The sequence below is a fragment of the Budorcas taxicolor genome, chromosome 14 (genome assembly GCF_023091745.1).
Source record: "Budorcas taxicolor isolate Tak-1 chromosome 14, Takin1.1, whole genome shotgun sequence".
Taxonomy (NCBI): Eukaryota; Metazoa; Chordata; class Mammalia; order Artiodactyla; family Bovidae; genus Budorcas; species Budorcas taxicolor.
In genome coordinates this window covers 95042068-95060032 of record NC_068923.1, presented here as the reverse complement: position 1 = coordinate 95060032, position 17965 = coordinate 95042068, and the positions used below count along the sequence as shown (strand labels likewise).

Sequence of the window (17965 nt, the reverse complement as noted above, 5' to 3'; positions counted from 1 at the left end):
GCTGGAGTTCGGACTGAGGGGCGATCCGGCAGAGGGTGTGAGGGGGGCGGGGGCTAGGGAACGTCGGGGGGAAGTCGCCAGGCACCCAGACCGCGTGAGGCGGCGAGCGCCCGGGGTAGGGCGGTCCTCGGGGCGGCGTGGGGTCCACGGGGCAGGGCGGAGAGAGGAGAGGGCCGGGGCTGCGTGGGGTCCCGGGGACGGCGTGGGGTCCCCGGGGCAGGGTGGGGGTCCTCGGGGCGGGGTTCCGGAGAGAGGGCGTGGGGTCCCTGGCGCGGGTGGGGTCCCCAGGGCGGGGTTGGGCGAGGAAAGGGCCGGGGCTGCGTGGGGTCCCGGGGACGGCGTGGGGTCCCCGGGGCAGGGTGGGGGGTCCTCGGGGCGGGGTTCCGGAGAGAGGGCGTGGGGTCCCTGGAGCGGGGTGGGGTCCCCGGGGCGGGGCGGGGAGAGGAGAGGGCCGGGGCTGCGTGGGGTCCCTGGAGCGAGGTGGGGTCCCCGGGGCAGGGTGGGGGTCCTCGGGGCGGGGTTCCGGAGAGAGGGCGTGGGGTCCCTGGCGCCGGTGGGGTCCCCAGGGCGGGGTTGGGCGAGGAAAGGGCCGGGGCTGCGTGGGGTCCCGGGGACGGCGTGGGGTCCCTGGAGCGGGGTGGGGTCCCCGGGACTGGGGGGGGGGGGTTCTCGGGGCGGGGTGGGGTCCCCGGGGCAGGATGGGGGGTCCTAGGGGCGGGGCGGGGTCCCAGAGAGGGCGTGGGGTCCCTGGAGCGGGGTGGGGTCCCCGGGGCGGGGCGGGGAGAGGAGAGGGCCGGGGCTGCGTGGGGTCCCGGGGACGGCGTGGGGGCCCCCGGGGCGGCTCGCGCGCGCGGGGGGCGGCGGCGGGACAGGTGAGCGGCCGCGGCCCCGCCCGGCCCCGCCCGGCCCCGCCCGGCGCGCAGCCGTCCCGCCCCCTCGGTCGCGGTTTCGCAGCTGGCTCTTTCCTCCCTCCCGTCCCTCTCTCCTTTTAGGTCGCTCCACCCCGCCCAGATCAGGCCGGGGGCCGGCCCGAGCGCGGCCGCCAGCTCGCGCGGGGCGGCTCGGCGAGTCGGGAGCGGAGCCGCGTCCTCCCCGCAGGCGCGCTCGTCGCTCCCCGCGCGGCCCTCGCGGCTTTCCCCCCGCGCGCTCGTCGCTCCCCGCGCGGCCCCCCGCACTTTGCCCCGCGGGCGCGCGTTGGAGAATGCCGGAAAGATGGCGGTAGCGGCGGGGCCGGCCGGCGGGGGCGGCCGCGCGCCGCGCAGCGGGCTGCTGGAAGTTCTGGTGCGGGACCGCTGGCACAAAGTTCTGGTGAACTTGGGCGAGGACGCCCTGCTGCTGAGCTGCGAGGACGGCGCGGCCAACGGCCTCGGGGCGGCCGCCGGAGCCTCGTCCCGCCCGGGCGCGGGGCCCGCGGAGGCGGCCGCCGGGGTGCGCACCGCCTTCACCGACCCGCCCGAGCGGGTGCCCGAGGCCGTGTGCAGCCAGAAGCGCGGCGTGAAGGTGCTGAAGCAGGAGCTGGGCGGGCTGGGCATCAGCATCAAGGGCGGCAAGGAGAACAAGATGCCCATTCTCATCAGCAAGATCTTCAAGGGGCTGGCGGCCGACCAGACCCAGGCGCTCTACGTGGGCGACGCCATCCTCTCGGTGAACGGCGCCGACCTGCGCGACGCCACCCACGATGAGGCGGTGCAGGCGCTGAAGCGCGCGGGCCGCGAGGTGCTGCTGGAAGGTGAGGGCCCCTCGCGGGGCGCGCGGCTCGGGGTGCGCGCGCCCCTCCACCTGCCTCCCCCCACCCCCGCCCGGTCCGCGCGCCCCCCACGCCTGCAGCCGCTCTCCCGAGGCCGCAGCGCGCGGAGTTGTGACAACTTCTACCCTCCTGGGGGCAGCTCGCCTCCACCCCAGGGTCGTGCCAGGCGTCGACCTGCCAGGGCTGGAGGGAAGGGCCGGGCGAGCGAGCTTTCTTGAGCCCCTACCCATTGCCCGGCAGAGGACCGGGGGGCGGCCTGCACTTTGCCTCGTTTTTATCCGCGCGAAATCCCGGTGTCGTGTAGGGGCTGCAGGTGAAGCTGGCGGTGAGGGGTTCACGGCCACGTTACGGAGCCGGCTCACCGAGTGATCGCGACTCTGCTCGGGCACGATTTTCTCTCAGAAGCCTGGGCAGCCCGGCGTAAAAAAGGCGGTGGGGGTTTGAGTCTCCCAGGGGCCCGAGAGTGTGCATGCCGACACTCCCACCACCCTTCCCGGCTTCCCTCCTTCCAAATTGGAAACGGGGCTCCTGGCGAGTCGCGCCAAGGGCTGGGAGGCGTGCTGCAGCTTTACGCAGAAGTTTGCTTCTGCTGCCAGGTGTCTGGCCGGTCGGTCTGGATTCCAGGTCGCTCTGGATGGAGGGCTGCTGGAGTGTTTTTTCCTGCCTGAGTTTTCCCCATGTTTCCCCTGCACCCCCTCGGAGTGCTGTGGAATCAACTTTACGTTTGTAAACAGTTTCCCCTGTTCCTTGAAGTGTCTTAGCACCTCCTCTCTTGAGACCTGAAGGCCCCGTTCCCGCTGTTACAGAGTGTGAGTAGGACGGTCTGCGGCGTGTGTCCTGGTGTGGCTGTGTGTCCGTCTGTGCACAGAGGGGCGGTGGGGGCGCTGAGGGGGTGGACGTCTTTCCTGCCACAACTGTGCTCCCGTCTCTCCCTCTGTGTCCCTGTCTGCCGCTCAGCTGCGGAGTACACGCCTCGTGTGACATGTAAGTGTCTGTTTAGCCAGCTGCCCCCACACTGTAGACTGAGCTGTCTGGGGGCTTTTATTTGATTATGGGTCCTCTCCCTTGAGCACCATGTCATGCCCGCTGAGTAAATGAATAAATGAAACCATGGCCATTGAAACGGAATGTTTCAGCTGAGACCTTGTAAACTGGTGGTTGATTTAAGTCCTAATTTAAGACCTTGAGTCGATTTCCTGCTCATCAGTTGCAGTGCGGCCTGTGAAACCGAGAAAGTTTGAAGTTTGGAAACCAACTGCTCTTCCCTGTAACAGCTGATGCAGCTCTGGTCCCCGGTGGCCCACTTCCTGGCCTAGAATACAGAAGGTTCCCCCCAACCCTTACTTGTCTAGAGTATTTGTGATGTCTTCATATTTAATTGCTACCTGGGATCCAGAAAGTAGAAGGCTATTTGCCTTGGCTTGATGATTAACATAAGTAAACAGAAAAAAGTTTCTTGATTCAAGCGTGTGTTGGCTTGTGTGACAAGGGGCAGGTGGAATCTGGAGCAAGTGTAGTTTGGACTATAAACGGCTGGACACCTGCTCGGCTTGCAGTATTGCTGCAGAATATCAGGGGGCACAAAGGCAGGTCGTTTCTATTTCAGGCACTGCCCTTGATTATGTCTTTTGTTTTATTCCCCCTCTGTTTCAATTTAGTGAATAGTGACTTAGCAAAGAAATAAATTAAAAAATCTACCTCTCCCCTGAAGAGGAAGAAAATATGATTCCGGGAGTTAAAAATAAATTTAGTCAAGAAAATAATTCAAGCAGTTGTCTGAATTTTTTTGGTGCTGCAACTGAAAAGTGAGTTTTGTGAAAACCTCTGAATATAACAGTCTTACAACAGATCGTTGTGTGTTCCAGGCAGGAGCTTTAGGGGAAGACTTGTGGGCTTCCTGGACAAGACCCACCTGGGCTTTGTTTGGGCAGCAGTCTTATTCTAAGCCTGAGTGTTCAGAAATTAACTGCTATTAAGATAAACCAGAAACCCCTCCCCACCAAAACAGTATCTGTCCTTCTGAGAGTATTGGCCCTAAATGAGGTGGGCGTGGCCGTATATCATCAGATCAAACACCGCACCACTTCTCTGGTAGCTTGCCTAGTACTAGCACACGGCTCCCAGCTGAAGGGGCTTACCAGAACCACCAGAAGGGCTTTTAAGGCTCACCTGTCCACTGCTCCTGCATGGAAATGCCATCTTGATTCCAGAATTTCTACACAGGAAAGACTGTGCCGATGGAATCTAGTTGGATGAGAGGGCTAAGGGGCTGCATTAAATATATATTTATATGGCAAAGACTTTTTTTTAAACTTAGATTGCTTTTTCTGGTTTTTTGAGGGAGCAGATGGAGACTAGTTGAGTCCTTCAACCAATGCTGATGCGGCGCTCATTTCATGACGTGTGCCCCCTGGTGGAGACTCACTGCCTGTACTAACGGTGTGCGTGTGCCGCTATCAGTCAGGTCAACTCTTCGCAACCCTGTGGACTGTAGCCCCCCAGCTCCTCTGTCCATGTATGATGGTACGGAGGGCTGTACCATTAGTAATGTAATCAAGGGCTACATTTCTTCTGAAATGAAGCCCAGAAAATTTCAGGGCCTGCATTCTAGTCTTAGACTCTGTCGTAGAAGGATCTTAACCTCCCCGAGCCTCAGTGTCTTCTGAAAAATGAGAATAAGTAAATGTTTATTTACTGGGCTGCTATAGGAAGAGCACTCTGAGCGTTTTCTTAAAGGAAGTGGGGGTTGTATATCAAGTGCCTGATGTGCTCAATTATTTTTATGATTCAAATGAAGACGAACTTGTTCCTTCTAAGGAGCAGGCTTTCCCTATTCCCCTACTGGAGTTTATAGTTTTAAATTTTTATTTTATTTTTCATTTTTCTTGTACTATAGAACTGTGACCTTAGGAGACCATTGCTCTGGGTGCAAGGAATCACAGCAACAGCTCGCAGCTCTTGAGGACTTAATATATTCGGGCCTGCATTTGTTACATTTGTTGCTGTTACACTTTGAGTAACTCTTAGAGGCTAGTGCTACTGTTGCTAATTTTACTGAATGGAAACTGAAGTTGATAGACAGCAGGTTATTTGCTTCAACTAACAGAAGATATCCAGGTCTGTCAGACTTAAAAGCTCAAGGTGAGACTGTTACTGACTTCTGCCTCAGCTGTCTGCTTGAGTCAGTGGAAGCGTCATCAGTTATTGGACTCAAGATGCTCTTCGCACTCCTCGTGTGCTGACATCAGGTGGCAGCCACGAACTGGAAACGGTCACTGTGCGGCCACCCAGAGGGGGAGGCAGGAATGGACAGTGAGCCCCAACCTAATCCCCAAGTGTCTGGCTGTCCAGAGGGACCTGCCGCCATATGGCCCACACCTGCAATGTGATGGAGCCTCCGCTGTTGGACACACGGCGAGCAAAGAGACTAAAGTGCAATTCAGACTTTAAACAGTGGATAAACTGTGCCAGTTATGTCAGTGTCAAACCAAACGTGCATCAAAGTTAAGGTCAGAAATCTTCACACTACAGACTCCTTTCCCATTTTAGGGAGTGGAGAACACGGACTCTGCATCCAGCTGTGCAGACGTTGTGCCCCATGACCCCAGGGGCGCACCCTCTGGAGTAGGGCAGGGCCCACCAATGCCTTTGGAAGCTTTGGGTGGAGGAGGGGGAGTGGGGGAGGGTTTTCGCCCTTATATTAATAGTAAAATCATAATTCAAACTACATCAACCTTTTTGTAGCTGAAGCAACAATAAAGTCAGTTTCTTCAGAATTTGTTGAGATCAGGGAGTGTAGAATGTTCTGAGAGTGGAGGTGAGGGGTGAGCAGAATCATCCTTGCGTACGAAAGTCTCCTGTGGAGCCGGACTCGGAAAATGGGGACTCAGGTGAGAACGTCAGTGGCGGTTGTTGACGTTCACCCTGTCGCTCTAAGCTGCTTCCTCAGCGCCTCCCCGGGGCGCTTGGTGTGGGGAGTCGCTGAAGTGTCTCTTTCGTCACCACTTTCTGCAGTGCTGGCGGCGGGGGGCAGGGAGAGGGGGTGCAGGCGAAGGGTAGCGAGTTTGCTGGCAGATAGCCTCAGAGCTGGACCCAAATTTGAACTTCAAAGGGCTTTATGGGCTGCAGTGCTTGCCCATGGGAAGGGAAGCTGAGCCCCTCTTGGGCTAGCGGAAGGCCAGGGCCTCAGCCCAAAAGAGAGCTTGGCCGTCAGCTGTAGCTGAGTGTGAGTGGGAAGAATGTATCCTTCAGACCTTGCTGAGGGCCAGGAGTGAGAGAAGACGAGAGAATCGAGCAGGGTCGAGGCTGGTAGGGCTTCTTAGAGTCGGATTTCATTCTGAGGGCGAAGTGTTCGAGGCAGGAAAATGTCATGCTTGGTTTCATATTTCCAGAAGCTCACTCCCTCAAGCATGCTTCTGGCATGGAGTTGGCAAGACTAGTGAGGTGGGTGGCCCCCTGCGCCCACCCAGCCGCCTGGGGTGTGGGCATCTGGTCCCGAACTATACCTGGGGGCGCCTCCCTGAGCAGGACTTAGGTTTGTAGAGGGGCTTCACTGCATTATGATTCTGTCTCCAGGTCACCCCTTTGTGGATGAGTGGACAGCTGTTATAATTCCCCTTTTGTACAGGAGGAAGTGGAAATGCCAGGGTTGTGTGACTGGTCCCAGGTACCTTGTCAGTGATGGAGCTGGAAATCAGGTTATCTAACACTCCGTCCGCTTTTCTGTTGCACACTGACACCGGCCCAAGACATCATGCAGGGACTAGGAGAAGCCTCAAAGGAATAAGACGTGGCTTCTCCTTGCAGTAAGCAGGGAGGCAGGGCATTTAAGACTGATTGTGCAGTACTTGGAGGGCTTCCAAGGTGGAGCTAGTGGTAAAGATTCCCCCTGTCTTATGCAGGAGACATAAGAGACCCAAGTTTGATCTCTGAGTCGGGAGGATTCCCTGGAGGAGGGCATGGCAACCCACTCCAGTATTCTTGCCTTGAGAAGCGCATGGACAGGGAAGCCTGGTGGGCTACCATCCATAGCGTTGCAGAGTCAGACACAACTGAAGCAACTTAACATACATGCATGTGAAGTAGTGGAGATTAGTAAGACAAAGGGTGATTTTTACTCCAGCATATAAAGCAATAGTACCTGGCATACATTGGGCTTCCCAGGTGGCACAGTAGTAAAGGATTCGCCTGCCGATGCAGAAGGTGGAAGAGACTCAGGTTCAGTCTCTGGGCCAGGAAGATGCCCTGGAGGAGGAACCAGCAACCCACGCCAGTATTCTTGCCCGGAGAATCCCATGGACAGAGGAGCCTGGCGGGCAAAGAATTGGACATGACTGAGTGACTGAGTGACTGCCCTGGTGGCTCAGACGGTAAAGCGTCTGTCTACACTGCAGGAGACCTAGGTTCGATCCCTGGGTCGGGAAGTTCCCTGGAGCAGCAAAAGGCAACCCACTCCAGTGCTCTTGCCTGGAGAATCCCATGGACGGAGGAGAGTGGCTGAGCATTCATGCATGTACCTGGTACACGATCAGCTGTTAAAATGTGTTAGGGAGGGAAAATGGCAGGACAGGCAGAAGGAAGGAGGGAGAGAGAGAAAGAACTCGGGGACGTAACAATGACCCTTTGTCACGACTCCCATCCTCCAGCACTCATGCTGTTAGACTATGGCAGTAAACATTTGGCGTCTGATAAGGAAACCGTACCTTTCCCTGTAGAGAAGCGGAGTGAAGAAAGGACTTTATAAACCCAGGAAGCACTTACTTAACATAGACCAGGCTTGGAAGTCAGTTAACAAAAGAGTAGCCAGACAGGATTTTAGAAGTGATGGGAAAGGGTAGTTATCCTTTTCATGCTATATTTAGAACCATTTTGCCTTTGCCCCACTGTGGCTCAGGGACCTCCATGTCCAAATAAGTAAGAACACTTTCTACTGGAGGAGATGAAAACTGTCTGCTCAGATATTTTACTTGTTTCTTTTTTCAGCTTCTATATCAGTCTGAGAATTCGGACCATATTCCGTAAGTGAAGCTGACCTCTTAGTTCCTTCTTTCTGCGGGGCGAGGGGTCGCTCTCTCGTTCAGTGGTGCATTTTAACACAGGCCGGGGAGTATGTGTTACAAATAGCTCATTGCACAGGGTCTACATTTGTGAAACACATCTAACCAAGGCTACCGGTGGTCTGTGTGGAGCGGAAGTTCCTCTCTGGCAGCCTGTGGCCTATTGAGAATTCTACTTCAGATGATGCATTTCAAAGCAGTTAATGGTAAAGAAAAGCCAGAATTTTCCCCCACGTTTATAACGTGTTTTATATATGAAACCTCATTACACACTTCACTGGCTTTGATCTATAATAGCACTTGCCTTTAGCTCTGGCCTGCAGAGTGAGACCTCTGAGAAAACATGTAATGTGCACCATGAAATAAATGTCCTAACAGACCCATGCAAATGAGCCCCATCCCCAACATGAAGTAGACAAGATAGAAAAGTTCATGATTAATAGTGGTTATCATGGAAATTAAAAGGATGACCCATACTTCAGCTCAGTACTTTTCGAAACTGCTTCTCCTCACTGTGGACTGAAGGGTCAGCATGTGCATAAATGCAAGCAGCTGTGACTGAAATTTAGCAGTTGCTGAGGATGGCTGCAGTTGGCATGTCCAGTTTGCATTGCTGTTCAGACTGCCCTTGTTTCTTCCTGTTGCGATTTTTTTTTTTTCTCAAAGAGGTAAAAAGCAGTGGTTTAGAGAGTCGGCTTAAATTTGCATGCAGCCGCTTTCTAGCTTGTGGTCTTGTGCAAGGTATTTAACGACAAGCCTCGGTTTCTTAACCAGTAGGTTCATCGTGAGGAGGAGAGTGATTGCGTGTGTGAAGTGGTTAGCTCAGTGCCGAGAACGTAGTCTGCACTAAGTGATGACTGGCCATGCAGCATGTCAGACCTCATGCTTAGCCAAGTCTCATTTCTGGATGGAGGGCTCAATCACAGGTTCTGTAATGCAGGCACAGGGCACAGTTTGGGGTTCACCGTGCCAGGAGACTGGCTGATGTAAGAGGTGGCCTAGCGGAGCTCATTTGCCACGTGGGGTGAGTTACGATCCCACAAGAGTGTGTTTCATTGATTTTTAGTCGCATCAGATACTCTCCTTCAACCGAATGGCAGCGTAGGCTGCTGTGGTTTTTAGTGGGAAAATGTGAACTGTGTCTTAAAATGCTGATATGCAGGAACATGCAGAAAAGTGTTTTGTGAAGGGATAGTGGGTAAATAAGGATTTAACCAACAAAGCAAAATTCAAAACTCTTTGAAAATTTTTCTAGTAATTATAGGAATGCCAAGATCTTATTAGCCCAAAGAAACCCAAGTGTTTTTATTTAAAAATGTAAAGTATATAACTGTTACTAAATAAAAATATACTTTAGTTTTTTGTTTTTTCTTTTCCTTCTGTTATTTAGTACTGTATTTTGTGGAATCCAAGAGACCATCCAGTGGAAGATAAATTTATGTATCCTTAGGAAAGAAAAAACTAAGATGGGGAGTCTTACAGGACACCTGTTTAAAATTGGGACACCAGAGTGTTATGCCTTCAGTTCAGGGTTAGATGGAAATTAAGCCATCACAGATAGGGGCGACAGAGGGGCTCATCAAACTCGGTGCTGGAGGAAAGAGGGAAGACGCATCCCCTGTGATGCTGATTGCAAGGTCACTAAGTCACGTCCAGTTCTTTGTGGCTCCATGGACTGTAGCCCACCATGCTCCTCTGTCCATGGAATTTCCCAGGCAAGAACTGCAGTGAGCTGCCAAGCCCTCCTCCGGGGGATCTTCCCGACCCCGGAACTGAGCCTGCCTCTCTGGCATAGGCAGGTGGATTGTCTGCTGCTGAACCACGAGGGAAGCCCTGAGTTGCAAGCTGGTTCTAATAAATATTTAGATCTAAATTTAGAATGTCAGTGTGAATGTTAACAAGTACTTAGGCAGTGTCCTCAGATTGGGACGGCCCTCGATGAATGAGAGGAAAAATTATAAATACGCTATGTAAGAACTTGGTTTCCATCCGGGCCTTCAGAAACTCTAAGGCCATTCCCCAATTCAGAGATGATAAAATATGAAGAAGAAGAAGAAAAAAAAGAGGGGGGGCAGTTTGAATTATGAGTTATGGTGTTAAGTTGTTATACAACTAGTTATTAACATAATTTTTCGGTACTTTCCTGGTGGCCCAGTGGCTAAGAATCCACTTTCTGGTGCACGGGGCGTGGGTCTGTTCGATCCCTGGTCGGGAACCAAGCCCCTCCGCGCAGCCAGCGCTGCAGCTAAAGAGACCCCGTGGAGCCCCGGCGACCGGAGGGGCCCAGTGCTGCCGCGAGAGAGAGCTTGCGTGCTGGCGCAGAGACCCGATGTAACCAAAGCAAAAACAGGGAGAAAACCGTTTGTCTTAGGGTGGTTAGTAAGGTGGGACCTTGTTGGTAGATTGAAGCAAAAATCTATAGAGGAATGAAATGAAATTCCTGCTCTTCTAAAATGGAGCAGCCTGGAGGCGGAGACAGGTGCAGAGTAATAAACTGCGTATATATAAATTACAGGTAAGTTCTAGAATCATATAAATCACAAAGGAGGAAATCTTGTAACAGAGCTTATGGAATATCTGAAGGTACTAAGTCTACGTGGAGTGGAAAGGAGTGCTTCCCAGAAGAGGTGGCTGGCCCGGTAGGACCACACAAGGAGAGAGGAACGTAAAATACAGGAGTCACGGGGTTCTCTGGGGCCCTGCACCGCGTGCACTTCTGTCTGAAACACACTTTTGTCTGCACAGAAGATCACGCTAGTGGCTTTCCTTTTCTGCTTGTGATATCCACATATCATCCTCTGTTCTCTACTTCATTTTTAGAATTTTTCTAAATCAAAACAATCCATGTTTATAGCATTCCTTCACCTACCCTCCCTCATATCTTCTCTCCTGTTCCCCAGAATATTAGAATATATCGCAATATAGGCATATTATTTAGAATATTGTAATAGCAGTATGGGCAGATTATTTAAAATACTGGAATACATATTTTTACATACTAGAAGATGTATTCTAATATTCTGAATAATATGCCTATACTGCTGTTTCTTGATATATCAAATTTAGCCATTACTGACTAAATTGCTTTATGTATATAAAATTAGAATGATGTCAGTATTGCTCCATTTTCAAGCTAAGTAGTATTCTATGATGAGGATTCTTGCAGTTATTAATACTAACAGTTTTTCTCTTTTCTTTTTTTCTATTTGCTTTGTTTTCTTATGCCTAGCTTAATTTTTTTTCCAAATGCAGCACTAACGTGTCAAATTTCTAGCAATAATTTTTTCAAATGTTCACACATATCAAATAATCCACCCGTTCTGCTTGTTTTTCTCCTGGAGCCCTGCCGCTCTGGACTGGCTCTGTCTCAGCCTGGTGTGTGGCCATCCTGCTCGGGCTGTCCTCGGCTTTCTCCTGTGTCTGCTCTCCTGATCAGACAGCACCTTCACTGTCTGTTTACTCCGCAGCTTTGCTGGAGCACATTCTTCAGTGGCTCTCTGAGAAAGAGCGTCTGGGAAGCAGATATGTGATAATGTCTTTGATCTCTGTTCTCACTGGTCTTACGCCACTCTCGTTCTCTTCTTTTCGTGTGTGAACTGTTTCTTTTCTCTGTTAAGTCTTAATGCTTCTTTTTTTATCTCTGATGGTCTCAGTCGTGTAGAGTGACTTGACATGTGCGAGGCTTTTGGTCGTCATTCTTCTAAGCACTTAATGGGCACCAGCGACCGGAGCGGTAGTTCCCCAACTGCACCAAGGTTCCGTAGGTGCCCCGGTGAACTCACCAGGACACCGTGCGCTGCTGCTGCTGCTGCTTCTCAGCCGCTTCAGTCGCGTCCGACTGTGCGACCCCATAGACGGCAGCCCACCGGGCTCCCCCATCCCTGGGATCGTCCAGGCAAGAACACTGGAGTGGGTTGCCATTTCCTTCTCCAATGCATGAAAGTGAAAAGTGAAAGTGGAGTCGCTCAGTCCTGTCCGACTCTTAGCGACCTCATGGACTGCAGCCCACCAGGCTCCTCTGGACGCCATGTGGAACATTTTAAAGTCTCAAGGAAAGCAGCAGCATCTGTTGTACACCAGGCAGACCACTAAAGGGAGCTTCAACGTTAAATTGCTACATTCCTTCAGTGATGTCAATATCTTTGCAAAGATGGATTTTCTGCAATTACTATGATAAGAAATTAAATTTAAATGAAAATAAGTGCTAAGTGAGAAGTAGTGTGGAACAGAAGATGGAGGCAGCAGTACCCAATACGATTTCAAGGCTTAAGAAGTTTTATGGTGCCCAACAAACGCTAATTTTTAAGGACATAAAGATGCACTAGGGGCTTCCCTGATGGTTCAGATGGTAAAGAATCTGCCTTCAATGCAGGAGATCTGGGTTCAGTCCCTGGGTCGGGAAGATCTCTTGGAGAAGGAAATGAATGACTCCAGTGTTCTTGCCTGGAGTATCCCATGGACAGAGGAGCCTGGCGGGCCTATAGTCCATGGGGTCACAAACAGTCAGACATGACTGGACGACTCACCCTTTCGTTTTTTTTCAAAGATGTACTATGTTGTTAGGACTTAGCTACTTAATAAATCGAATTGTTAGGTATTTCTTTGTGCCTGGGAATGTCATGAAGGAAAAATAACTAAGACATTTAGGGGGCCGTTTACTGAGTAGGTTGGGACCTGTGGTCTGAAGGCTCCCTTGCTCCGGCTCTGGAACGCGCTCTCGTGTTGTGTCTGGAGTTCCTCTCCTCTGTTGTCCCTGCCCTCAGGGTGCAAATCCTGGCGGCTGGATACAGGACCCTCTGTACAGACCCAGTAAGAAGCTGACCTTTGCTGTCACCTTTCCCTCTGATGGCCGTTCTCTGCTGTGCTTGCTCATTTCCAGGGTCAGTTACTAGGCTTGTATCTGCAGCGCTTGTATTGAATCTTCAGGAATTTAATCTGTTCTGTTGCTAAGTCCAGCACGTTTTCTTGGTCTTGTTGTTCATTCTTATATATATAGCTTCCTCTTGTTTTGTGGCTGCAGTGACTTGGCTGCTCTCTATGAATCTGTGAATAGTGGCTTTTTGAAGATACATTTTTGCACCGTTGTTGACTCTGATCTATGTACCTTTCTGTCCACTTCATTTTCCAGCGTGTCTTCTGTATCTGATAGTGTCACGTATTTCAAGATTTGTTTCATTTCTGTGTTCCCTAGAAGCAGAACCTCAGATGAGCATCTCAGTATAAGAATCTTATTTGGGATGGAACCCCAGGAAACACTGGTGGTAGGGCAGGAGTGTAAGACGGTGATGGACATGAACCCAGAAAGACCCCGCTGTGAGCACTTAGCCACTCTGGAATGTACCAGGTCCCATGAGAGGTGAGGAAGGGAGTAAACCTTATTTTACCAACTCATCTTTTCATCAAGGTTGGCTGCTAGGGGTATTACCTCTCTGATACTCTTGCTGCTGCCTCTGTGAGGGTCACCAGCGTGTGCATGCTAAGCTGCTTCAGTTCTGTCCGACTCCTTGAGACCCATGGACTGCAGCCCGCCAGGCTCCTCTGTCCACAGGGTTCTCCAGGCAAGAATGCTGGAGAGGATAGCCATTCCCTATTCCAGGGGGAGGGTCACCAGTACCCACTGCCCAAAAGATGCCCTCCAGGCAGAGAAATGCAAATATTCACTCAGGTGCCATTCACTGCTTTGGAGACGGTATGGTGTATCAACTTGGGCTTCATTGGAGTCTCATTTCCTGACCTGAAGTGTTCAGAAGAAAGCATGATGGAAGATTTCCATCCCAGATCTCTCGGAAGGGCTGTTCAGACACAGTCAAGTTGAGCACATCACCCCCGGGAACCCCTGTGAGGCAGCCTGGGCCACCTTCACCTGTTGGCCCTTCATTTCTGCGTGCGTGAGGTTAGCGGAGAGACGTGCGGTTCTATGTAGCTGACTACACAGCCCCTTTGGGCACAAGTCAGAGCAAGTGAACCAAAGGGGAGTGTTGCGTTTCTCACCCTCGTGCCACGGACGTCGTGGACGGGGTCAGTCCTTCGTAACATAGGATGCTTGGCAGCATCTCTGGCCTCTACCCACTGGCTGCAAGTGGCATCCTCCGTCCCTGCTTGTAATGACAAACTGCCCCCATACATCGCCCGGTGTCCCCTGGAGGGCAAAATCGCCACTGGTGCACAGCCTAACGCTGGCTCTCAAACTTTTCCATGCGTAACAGACATCTGCTTGCAGACTAAGTCAGTCATTCCGACTCTTTGTGCAGGGACTGTGGCTCCCCCAGGCTCCTCTGTTCATGGGATTTTTTTCCCAGGCAAGAATTCTGGAGCAGGGTGCCATATCCCCCTCCAGGGGGTCTTCCCAACCCAGGGATTGAACTCATGTCCCCTGCGTCTCTTGCATTGGCAGGTTTTTTTTGTTTTTGTTTGTTTAATATGGAGCCACATGGAAAGCCCAATGTTAGAGACACTTGCTGCTACTGCTAAGTTGCTTCAGTTGTGTTTGACTCTGTGCGACCCCATAGACGGCAGCCCGCCAGGCTCCTCCGTCCCTGGGATTCTCCAGGCAAGAACACTGGAGTGGGTTGCCATCACCTTCTCCTAAGTGTAGAGACACTTCAGTTCAGTTCAGTTCAGTTCAGTTCAGTTGCTCAAGTCATGTCCGACTCTTTGTGACCCCATGAATCACAGCACACCAGGCCTCCCTGTCCATCACCAACTCCCAGAGTTCACCCAGATTCATGTGCATCGAGTCGGTGATGCCATCCAGCCATCTCATCCTCTGTCATCCCCTTCTCCTCCTGCCCGCAATCCCTGCCAGCATCAGTCTTTTCCAATGAGTCAGCTCTTCGCATGAGGGGGCCAAAGTATTGGAGTTTCAGCCTCAGCATCAATCCTTCCAATGAACACCAGGACTGGTCTCGTTTAGGATGGACTGGTTGGATCTCCTTGCAGTCCAAGGAACTCTCAAGAGTCTTCTCCAACACCACAGTTCAAACGCATCAATTCTTCGGTGCTCAGCTTTCTTCACAGTCCAACTCTCACATCCATACATGACCACTGGAAAAACCATAGCCTTGACTAGACGGACCTTTGTTGGCAAAGTAATGTCTCTGCTTTTCCATATGCTATCTAGGTTGGTAATAACTTTCCTTCCAAGGAGTAAATGTCTTTTAATTTCATGGCTGCAGTCACCATCTGCAGTGATTTTGGAGCCCCCCAAAAAAAGTCTGACACTGTTTCCACTGTTTCCCCATCTGTTTGCCATGAGGTGATGGGACTAGATGCCATGATCTTCGTTTTCTGAATGTTGAGCTTTAAGCCAACTTTTTCACTCTCCTCTTTCACTTTCATCAAGAGGCTTTTGAGTTCCTCTTCACTTTCTGCCATAAGGGTGGTGTCATCTGCATATCTGAGGTTATTGATATTTCCCAGCAATCTTGATTCCAGCTTGTGCTTTTTCCAGCCCAGCATTTCTCAGGATGTACTCTGCATATAAGTTAAATAAGCAGGGTGACAATATACAGTCTTGACATACTCCTTTTCCTATTTAGAATCAGTCTGTTGTTCCATATCCAGTTCTAACTGTCACTTCCTGACCTGCATATAGGTTTCTCAAGAGGCAAGTCAGGTGGTCTGGTATTCCCATCTCTTTCAGAATTTTCCATAGTTTATTGTGATCCACACAGTCAAAGGCTTTGGCATAGTCAGTTAAGCAGAAATAGATGTTTTTCTGGAACTCTTTTGCTTTTTCCATGATCTAGTGGATGTTGGTGATTTGATCTCTGGTTCCTCTGCCTTTTCTAAACCCAGCTTGAACATCTGGAAGTTCACGGTTCACTTCTGACTTGGAGAATTTTGAGCATTACTTTACTAGTGTGTGAGATGAGTGCAATTGTGTGGTAGTTTTAGCATTCTTTGGCATTGCCTTTCTTTGGGATTGGAATGAAAACTGACCTTTTTGAGTCCTGTGGCCACTGCTGAGTTTTCCAAATTTGCTGGCATATTGAGTGCAGCACTTTCACAGCATCATCTTTCAGGATTTGAAAAAGCTCAATTGGAATCCATCACCTCCACTAGCTTTGTTTGTAGTGATGCTTTCTAAGGCCCACTTGACTTCACATTCCAGGATGTCTGGCTCTCGGTGAGTGATCACACCATCGTGATTATCTGGGTTGTGAAGCTCTTTTTTGTACAGTTCTTCTGTGTATTCTTGCTGCCTCTTCTTAATATCTTCTGCTTCTGTTAGGTCCATACCATTTCTGTCCTTTATTGAGCTCATCTTTGCATGAAATGTTCCCTTGGTATCTCTGATTTTCTTGACGAGATCTCTAGTCTTTCCCATTCTGTTGTTTTCCTCTATTTCTTTCCATTGATCACTGAGGAAGACTTTCTTATCTCTCCTTGCTATTCTTTGGAATCTGCATTCAGATGGGTATATCTTTCCTTTTCTCCTGTGCTTTTTGCTTCTCCTTTTCACAGCTATTTGTAAGGCCTCCCCAGACAGCCATTTCTTTTCTATGGGGATGGTCTTGATCCCTGTCTCCTGTACAATGTCACCAACCTCCATCCATAGTTCATCAGGCACTCTATCTATCAGATCTAGTCTCTTAAGTCTATTTCTGACTTCCACTGTATGATATAATCTGAGCCATCAGAGAAGTCCAAATAACGTACCTGTGTTGGGTGAACAACTGTTCAACAATGTCTCCGTGTCGTAGGTCTTCATTGTATCAGTCCCTGCTCTATCCTGATCCATCTAACACTTGGGACACAAAATTTTGAAAATGGATTTAGTGGTTTTCAAGTTTTTTGAACACTACAATTTTTAGGTGAGTACATTCCATTTTCAATTATAGGTGTCCCAGAATCATTATTTCTCATTCTGCCAGAAAATGTACTCTCCACAAACTTATCTTTGCCTCAGTGATTATGAAATGACAGAGACTGTCTCCCCCGTATGCTTATCAGTCTGTATTTGTTAGAGGAGACAATGAATATAACTTTATAACTGTTTCAAGTCCTGAATTAAGTTATATTTTCTTTGAAAATGTCCATAAGGCCTGGAAAGATGATCTGAAACAATTTGAAAGGATGAATCTCAGACACTGATTTATAAAATGCATTCTCGGCCACCTAATGTTTTAAGATATAGTCATATTTGTATGCGTGTGGGCACACGTTGGGAAAATGGAAGGCTTCGCTGGCATAGCTGTAGAGAGGGAGCGTGCCCAGCTTTGCTGAGTGAGTGTCATGGATAGGACGTGCCGCACGCGTGACGGGGGGGAGCCCTGAAAGCTGGGGATGGCACGGAATGCTCTCGCAGAGCCAAGGCCTGAGCTGGACACAGCAGAGTTTGTTCTTGTCCAGCGCTGCCCTCTTCCAGCCTCACGGAGCCGCGTGCCCACTGCAGGCCAGCTCCCCCGCCTCCGAGGCCCCTGCAGCCCAGGCGGGAACAGTGAGGCCCCGGGGCCGGCCCCAGGCCCGGGCAGCCTCCTGCCCCCACTTCACAAGTTCCCTCTGTCAGGTTTTGTATCCACACTGGTCTCCTCCACTTTTGGCTCTCCTCTCCTCTCCTTTCTAACACATTTACAGATTCTACTCTTTGTTATGAGTTAAGTATGTCCCCTCCCAAATCGTGTGTTGAGGTCCTTTCCCCCAGTGTTTTGGAAATAGGATCCTTGCCAGTGTAGTTAGTTAAGACGAGGTCCTGCTGGAGTAGGGTGGGCCCCTGGCTGTATCCTCACACGGCGGGTAGTTTGGATACACACACACAAGCACACATCCACAATGCCATGTGGCCAGTCCGTGACCAAACCGTGAGTCGCTAGAGTGAACCAGTCAGGGGAGGGTCATTTAAAGATGGCTTTGTGAAGACGCACGAGAACCAGGAAGCTGCACAGAAGGTGTGACTGCGGCCCTTCCCAGGCCTTTCTCAGGAGACGAGCATACGCCTTGGAAGATGCGACTCCTTCCCTGAAACCTTTGCTCTTTATCTGCAGTGTCCCAGGGACTGGGATTAAGATCCTTCACTGAGACATGGGGGTGAGGGGCAAGCTCTGAGAGCCCACAGTCTAGAATCATCCCCGAATTATAAGTAAAACCAGCACTACCAGACGTGAACAGAAGTAGTCATCATATGAAAACTGAAGAACTGGCATCTTGAGGCTGTAGTGGT

General features: G+C 50.9%; 1 protein-coding gene across 1 annotated transcript in view; it reads left to right on the top strand.

Moving 5' to 3' along the window:
- The first annotated feature begins 1212 nt into the window (after nt 1–1212).
- SNTB1 (syntrophin beta 1) overlaps nt 1213–17965 on the top strand; it is a 245812-nt gene continuing 229059 nt past the window's right edge. Inside the window, exon 1 of the mRNA XM_052651720.1 lies at nt 1213–1729. Within this exon, the coding sequence (XP_052507680.1) occupies nt 1213–1729 (517 nt within the window). The remainder of the gene's footprint in view (nt 1730–17965) is intronic.